Genomic DNA, 8925 nt, shown 5'->3' with positions numbered 1-8925 from the left:
CGTTTTTCTTATGTTTCATGTCGTTTTGTCGGTTTGAAACATGACACGTTGTCAAAATTATATCCAGCTGATCACTCATTCATTAATTAATCCTGTTATACGATACGTACGCTTCCATAATATACACATGAAATATGTTAAAAGACTGTACCTTTAACAGAGAAATTTGATTGTTAGCTGGTCTTTTTATAGAAAAAAATCTATGTATTGATATAGCGTTTGTTTCGTTGTTGTTGATGTTGTTGAGTCATCGTTGTTACAAATATCGGCAAATCCATTTTTATTTTTAACAAGTCGACAAAAAATCTACAAAATGTCATAACCTGATAGGTCGAGATTAAGGGAATCGAAAATACATCAGTTTATTCTTATCTCTATGGACGGGTATATATTATAATTATACTGATATTTACATCACAAAATTTGATTCACTTGTTTTATGTTGACTTGAAACGTTGAACACGACCTGTTGCCAAAGTTATATCGACATGTCCACCCTTATACAAATGTATAATGAATATGACGACTTGTTGTTGTTTTAATCGACAATCCTGCGTTTAACATGATATGTCGACAAATGTATTCAGTTACTCTTCACATAAAGATTTAAGTTTAATCTACAAGAGGCAGATGGCAGGATTCGTTTTGTAGCGTAGCGGAAATGACGTCAACAACGTGGTAGACCTTGAGTGGGCTTTGCACGAGAAATGGGCGATAGCACCACTTCACGTAATAAGAACAGCATGAGAAGTCGATGTGTAGCTGCGATTAACACAATGGGTGCCAACTCAAAATATCGAATTGGGCGGAATGTTTCATTTAGATACCGATGTAAAATATGTAGGGTACATTACTGAAATTTGTTGGTATTTTTTGATATTATTAAAAAATGGTGGATAATAAATAAACTATGCGGGAAGATAACTGGTTTAACTTTATATTTCCAAAAATTAAACAAAATATAAGTAACGAGTTAACAGTTTTCTAAGCGTATATTTACATGTACATTTAAATCATCCATGATTAATCAGGTAAATGATGCAATATTTACAGAGCGGTAAAACAGGAACATATTGAAAAGGGATATGTTTTTAAATTGTGTTGCACTGATAGAGTTTGTAAAGGTTTTCAGTTCATCACATTTCCATGTTTACTTCTTCAAGTGATTGTTCTACATTATGTTCCTTTGTCTCACTACTTGAGTTCTGCCACCAGAATGTCATCCTGGTTTCCACCGATGGTAAGCCTGCCAGTGCGAGTGCTGTACCAGGTTGCCAGTGGCTGGTTGATGCCGTCTTTCCTCCTAACCAGTGTGGTCAGCTTCTTGTTGCCTTCTTGGTCAATCTGCAACACAGTGTCTGAGCCATATGAGCACACAAACACATGTCCGCACTCACTAACGTGCACATTACAGGGAATGTCAATGTCAGGGTCTTGTAGTGTGGTCAAAATGTTGCCTGTGATGTCAGTAGTGACCATTTTATTACGGCTGAGGTCAGCTATGTAGATCTTATTTCCATCTGTGCTCAAGGCAAAGCTGCGCACTGTGTTTGTGCTAGACATGTCTTCGTGTATCTTTTTAACCAGCCAGCCAGCTGTAGTGTAGAGGAACAGGGCATTGCCGGTACCGACATACAGCTGACCCTGGTGGTGCCTGATTGAGCCACAGTGGTGGTCAACTGAGAACTTACTGGTCATCTTGATTGTGTCAGTGGACACCTTGAAAAAGTGGATTTCCCAACTGATAGGATTTACACGGGTAACAGTTACAGCCACTTTATTATTTGAGATGTGGCAGATGTCCCATGGATACTTTGGGAGATCACAGTGGGCTGTGACCATGTACATGCCATTAAAGTACAATTGTTATTGTCTACAAGAACAATCTCTCCTCCTGGAAGTTCTGTAATAGCAGTAATTCTACATGGCTTCTTATCTGTTATTAATTTTGTACTGAATGCTTTTTTTCCTTGTACCTCGAACACTTTAGATATATCAGATAACTTTTTGACCTCTCTAGGTGATGGCACGCCAGTCGGTTTATTTTGAAACTGTGTGTCAGGATACCCCTGGATGTATCCCAGTGTATTCAGTTCAGACAGAAGTTGTTTAGCTTGTGAGTCAGGCTTGAATGTGATAGTCGCCTCTGGTCTGGTGGAAATCTGCTTCAGCAGAGTGTTGACCTCTGCAAACTTTTCCTGGCATTTTGTGTAGCCAATGTAGGAGCTGGACTCGCTGTCTTCATCTCGGGCTTTGATCTTGTCCAGTAAGGCCTTTAGCTGGTCATATAGGTGGTCACACTGGTCAATATCCTTCTGTATTGACCCATCCAGGTCAGCCCAGACACTGTACATCTCTTCCACCGTCTTTTTCTCCAGCTCATCTAGCAGCTGGTTCAGTGTCTTCCTCAGGTTCTTTATCTTTCTTAGGATGAACTTCCCTAAAGCGTTCAGCGAGTTCTGGTTCTTCTTTCTGGCCTCACTAACTTTGTTAAGGCTTGCCAATACCTTGATCACTTTTGCAGGAAGCTGCTTAAAGTCGGCCATCTTGTGGATGCCACTGGCTAGGTCTGATATCAAGTTGATGCTTCGGCACATCCTGTTCAAAATAATAAGAATTTAAGTTTAATTATGAAATTGAAATGAAGTTAAAAATCCTTGATAGTTAGACTTACAAAATAATTGGAATACACGGCATCTATGTTCAGACTATATGTAAAATCTGTTAAAATTCAGGCTTATCATGTGTTTTGGTTCATGTTTTAATTCCATGTTAAATATATTAACAGAAAATCAACACATTAACACATTTCCTATAAATATCTTAAGTGCAACAGTATTATATTTCATTTCGGCAAATGGCTTCCTCCTAAACTTGTTTTATCATAAAACCAAAACATGGTTTATCATAAATATATTTGAGTTTCCTTTGAAAGGAAAAAGAAATTGATACCAAAACAAAATTGGTGAGCTTTATAGCTAAATTATTATATTTCTTTAAGGCGTATTAAATACTGATTCATATGAAAACAATAATCACCTGTGGTTGAGTGATACACACAGATTACAACACAGCTCAGCGTGGTCTTCACAAAGCAGCTCCAATACCTTTGAAGGGTGAAGGTCACAGGTTGACAGGGCGTCTCCCTGCCCCACCCACTTGTCCACGTCCTTATGACCCAACACAATATGCTCTTTGAGGAGTTTTGTATGCAATCTCAGACACTTGTCGCAGTAATATTTAGAGCATTTCCCACAGAGATGCTTAGCCTCGGTGTTGAGATTGTCATCTTGACACACAGAGCAGGAAAAGTCATGTATCTCATCAGAGGCATTTAACACGGAGTCTTTTAATGATGTCCTGTGTTTTGAAGCCATTCTATTTCAATCATTTATATATTCCACTTATGAACTTTCCTTTCAGATTTTAAAATATTTAAACATTTCAAGTTTTGTTCAATATTAAACGGTGTGTATCGATCGCATTGCCCATGGAGATCTGACTGATCATATCCCATAAACCTTTGCTACCAGGAAGTATAAAACCTTCCAGATCTTGTGACAGCCGTATTCAGACTATGAATTGTTAAAATTTCCAAAAAACCATGTCGTCATTTTAAACCAAATAAATTTAGGTTCTGAGGGAGGAGCGCAAGTTTAAAGATTACGCCCCTAAATTACGCTCCCTCTTACGTCGAATCCTGGGCCGCCCCTGGTTAATAAGTTAAAAAGCCGACATAATAAGGACACTTTGTCAACACGACTTCATGATCTTATTATCGATATATGTTTGTAAGGTTATAAGTATCTTCCATGGCCGCTCGTGTAAGGTTTATCACAGCCCAAGCGAAGGTTGCTTAACGGAAACGAGGTCTAATGAGACAATGATTGCGGTCACTATTACAGATGATGATGATGATGATGATGATGATGATGATACCTCGATGTACCATGATGATGAGCGTGTTGTTGTTGTTGTTGTTGTTGTTGTTGTTGTTGTTGGTGGTGGTGGTGGTGACGATGTTGATGATGATTATTTATTTTGAGGAAATGTAAACAATATCAAATCAGTGTAAACTATATACACACATACGTTAAACTTTTAACAAAATATTGCTTACAACTGTTAAAATCGACAACTGGACAGGTTTATTAGGATATTTTGCATAGTATTATATGGTTTTAAACCGCATGTAAAAATTAACCTTTGAGCCAGTGCGCTAATATTTGAAGTATACATAGCTCTAATAATCGTATTATTTATTCAATGTCTGTGCAGAATTAACACACCGTTTATACAATACATATGATAGGTGTGCGCCCTACCATATAAATTCAAATTCATTACACCACAATGTTTGCATTTAACAACGCAATATACAAATATAAATTTTATATAGAATACTTATATTGCAATCTATGAAGGTCTGTTGTCGAGGTAGTAATTGGGGTAGGGTAGATCAACGTAACCGCCCCGTTTGATTCAACCGTGAATTGGTACCAGTAGTTGTCTGTCAAGGGACGTAACCTTGTATGAACTCGAATTCATAGCCAAAATGGATCATTGCCCTTAGTAAGACCAATCTCATTAAACTCAGATTCCCCAATAACGTCAGGATGTAACTTAAATGGGATTGTAGTAAGACATAAGAAGTTAAGCTGAAAGGCTTTTATCATTTGGCCCTAAACAAAGTCATAAATAAGATTGACGCTTTTTCGTGAATGCAACGTCAAGCGATGTTGCACAATATTCAGCAAATCGTACAGTTCTTGTATCTAAAGTACGCACATATCAATGGGTTGTCCCTAAGGGTTGTGGGGAGGGGGCGGCGATTGCACATCAAGGGGAGTTTGAAAATCTTTCAAAATGCTTTCAAAAACAATAATCCGGCCAAGTTTATTTCTTAGGCAGCGGTCTCAAGTTTATTTTAAAGAAAAGAACATGCAGTATACGAATATTAAAGCAAATAAAATTTAACGGAAGAGGCATATATTTCTTTCACGATTTGGCACACCTTTCTAAATTTGGGAAATTTGTTGTTACATAAACACTTTAAGATTCAGTTTTGATTACATTTGGATTAGCGTAATTAAGAGCACTACATTAAAGCAGATAATTTCGTTTTTGGGACCATGCCCGTTTGATGGTCCCTGCCTGTTTTTTTTTGGGGGGGGGATTCTGGACATTTTGGGGACACTGCTCGTTTTTTGGAGCCCTGCCCGTTTTTGGTGACCCTGCCCGTTTGTGGGACCCTGCCCGTCTTGGGGACCCTGGACGTTTTCGGGACCCTGTCCGGTTTTTTTTACCCGGTCCGTCTTGGGGACCCTGTCCGTTTTTTAGTACCCTGTCCGTTTGTGGAACCCTTTCTTTTAATGTGGGACCCTGCCCGTTTATGATGGAACCTGCCTGTTTGTGGGAGCCTGCCCGTTTATGATGGAACCTGCCTGTTTGTGGGACCCTGCCCGTTTATGATGGAACCTGCCTGTTTGTGGGACCCTGCCCGTTTATGATGGAACCTGCCTGTTTGTGGGACCCTGCCCGTTTATGATGGAACCTGCCTGTTTGTGGGACCCTGCCCGTTTATGATGGAACCTGCCTGTTTGTGGGACCCTGCCCGTTTATGATGGAACCTGCCTGTTTGTGGGACCCTGCCCGTTTGCGGGACCCTGTCCGGGTTTTGGACACTGCCCATTTATGGGACTATGTCCGTTTTTTTAACCCTGCCCGTTTTTGGGACCGTTGATGGTCCCTGCTTGCTACTACTACTACTACTACTACTACTACTACTACTACTACTACTACTACTTCTACTACTACTACTACTACTACTACTGTTGCTGCTGCTGCTGCTGCTGCTGCTGCTGCTTGTGCTGCTGCTGCTGCTACGACTGCAACTGCTACAGCTGCTGCTACTGCTACTGCTACTGCTTCTGCTACTGCTCCCACTGCTTCAGCTACTGCCACTGCTACTGCTGCTACTGCTACTGCTGCTGCAGCTACTGCTATAGCTACTGCTACTGCTGCTGCTTATGCTACTGCTCCCACTGCTTCAGCTACTGCCACTGCTACCGCTGCTGCTGCTTCTGCTGCTGCTACCGCTGCCGCTGCTTCTGCTACAGCTACTGATGCAACTGCTATTGCTGCTGCTACTGCTACTGCTACTGCCACTGCTACCGCTGCTTCTGCTACTATTGCAGCTCGAAGAACGTCGAGTAGTACTCACCTGAACATCAATGCGATTTACAATATAAATGCAAATCACTAAAAAATACATAATTATAACATTTAAACAAATTAAGAGCGCAAATATAAATATAAAATGTAAATATTGAAATATGCAATACAAACAGGAAATATTTAAAAATAAAATTATCGTAACCACATAAATCTTGAATATTCTAACGTCTGACACGCCATACATGTATATTTTATCCTTATAAGCCTATTACATTGTTATTTTTCCATCTTTCTTCTGTAAACCAATAAGTTTGTAACATTGGACAATGAACGTTTTAAGCTCGTGTGATAATCGAAGAGTAAAGGTCATGGTTTTGTCAGAGCCTTGGTGTTGGCGATGATGTCGTCATTGGCGTTGTTGTTTTGGTGCGAACATCATGTCCTTGTCCATTACTAAAACTCACACACACACGCTGACACTTGGTACGCGTGTTGCAATAAAAAAACGCCCACATGTGAAGCACGAGGTCCGTAACGCTGGCTTTCGAACTGTTTGTGTTTTGCACCTTTTTGACTTAAAAATACTCCAAACAAAACAGACTGGCAAATACTGACGGTCGCTTCGCAGAACTCCTGTTAAAATTGATAATCACAAGTTAATGCATAATAAATGCTGTTTCCGACGATCGAAAATTGCTCTATTCTTATGCAAATAACGTAACATTTTTTTTATTATCATTACAGATATGCAAGATTTTATAATAATAAATTAGTTGATATCTTTTAAATTTGATCTTTAATATATTCAGTAAAATATCAGTTAACAAAATTGACGGAAATTTGAGAAAGACACCTTCAAAACTGACATTGTTCCCAGATTTTAGAAAAATTCATTATAATATGATACTGTTCGCATCTTAATATGAATGGCCAGAAAGAGGAAAATGGGTTTAACAATATTGTGTATTTGACATTCAATTTACCTCATAGATAAAGGATACTAGTGTTGAATTATTTACCCACAATGATAACATTAAGAACTTATTATAGACTCTATAATCGAAATTCACATTGAACTATACTTCCATTGTTAAATGTATATTTTTAATGGCATGTCTGAAATTCTAAAAGTCACTCTAAATAGCAGTTTGTTAATTCACCCAAAAAGTTCATGTACGCACGTACGTCCTAAACATATGGAAAACAAGATCTGTTTTTATGGCCCTCCAAAATTGTCAGAACAAAGACATGTAAAACCTATTCACCCTATTATTCATGGGTGCGAATCATTCACGGGTTCGAAACATTGGCTCCAGCTCTTTTAGGAGCTGTATATAAAAAAGAGCCAATGACACTTCCCAGCTTAAGCAAATGAACGGACATCATCATAGAACAAAAGTATGACTGGTTATTTTATGTTACTGTTAGAATGCATATATTGTGCAACCCCTGTGTGTGTGTGTGTGTGTGTGTGTGTGTATGGAGGTGGTGGTGGGGGAGGGGGGTTATCAGCGGGTGATTTAAACAGGCTCATTGAGGCCCCCCAATCCGGGAAATATACATTTTTTAGAAATTCTGATACTTGGAACCACTCCCGATCCAAAGGATTTTGACAAATGGGTGGGATTTAGAAAAATGTTTTTTAAATTTGTCTAAATCTTGGTGTGCTCGCCGGGGCAAACTTTTGATATGTTCTGTTTTGCAGGCATATGAAGTCCATTATGCAATATTATTTTTTTTCTACCTATACTGCATGCAAAGATGCCATTAAAAGATTGAAGATTTGCATAATGTCATAAAATGTAGCTAGCTTCGTTCTAATACCGCACCTCTCTCCTATTCACACGTTATTCAATCCGAGTGTTATACAGATCATACCAAAACACTGAATCTTTACCAAGATATCATGTTGCCCACACTTAGCTTTGATCCTAGGCACGCATCGGGACATCATTGACAATACTACGCTCACTTGTAACAATAAGTATCACCTTTCCACCAGTTTTTCGCCTTGGTGACTGAGAGGCTGTAGGCTTTTACGATCCTTTATTGTATGACAATGGCGCATTGATATACATGTGCATACGTACTTTCCTTGAAGCAAATACATACATATTGATACTTCCGTATCGGAAACAAAGTTGCAAAAGATTTATTGCAACTGATTTTGGCTTTTGATCAGCAGCAAGATTTTGGCTTTGGTATTTGACTGCTTTTGATCAGCAGCAATAGTTTGACTTTGGCATTTGATTGCTTTTGAACAGCAGCAATAGTTTGACTTTGGCATTTGATTGCTTTTGAACAGCAGCAAGATTTTGGCTTTGGTATTTGATTGCTTTTGATCAGCAGCAATAGTTTGACTTTGGCATTTGATTGCCTTTGAACAGCAGCAAAGTTTGGGGTTGGTCTTTGATCAGCAGTAAGAGTTTAGCGTTGGTATATGATCCGCAGCAAGATTTTGGCTTTGGCATTTGATTGCCTTTGAACAGCAGCAAGAATTTAGCTTTGGTATATGATCCACAGCATGATTTTTGCTTTGACATTTGATTGCTGTTGATCAGCAGCAAAGTTTGGGGTTGGCCTTTGATCCGCAGCAAGAGTTTAGCTTTGACATATGATCTGCAGCAAGAGTTTGGCTTTGGCATTTGATCCACAGCAATAATTTGGCTTTTGCTTTTGCTCTGCAGCAATAGTTTTGGGTTGGTCTTTGCTCTGCAGCAAGAGTTTAGTGTTGCACTTTGCTCTGCA

The 8925-nt window shown here is 39.0% G+C and overlaps 1 protein-coding gene across 1 annotated transcript; it reads right to left on the bottom strand.

The window, feature by feature from the left end:
• Window positions 1-1194: 1194 nt before the first annotated feature.
• On the bottom strand, window positions 1195-3377 carry LOC128208555 (uncharacterized). The gene is made up of 3 exons (XM_052912112.1): window positions 3040-3377; window positions 1977-2598; window positions 1195-1719 (listed from the first exon to the last, which is right to left on the bottom strand). The coding sequence occupies exons 1-3, from the start codon at window positions 3375-3377 to the stop codon at window positions 1195-1197; spliced, it is 1485 nt and encodes a 494-aa protein (XP_052768072.1).
• Window positions 3378-8925: the final 5548 nt, after the last annotated feature.

Source organism: Mya arenaria, chromosome 11 (genome assembly GCF_026914265.1).
Source record: "Mya arenaria isolate MELC-2E11 chromosome 11, ASM2691426v1".
Taxonomy (NCBI): Eukaryota; Metazoa; Mollusca; class Bivalvia; order Myida; family Myidae; genus Mya; species Mya arenaria.
Note: the sequence above shows the minus strand (reverse complement) of the source record. Positions and strands in the feature narration are given on the sequence as shown.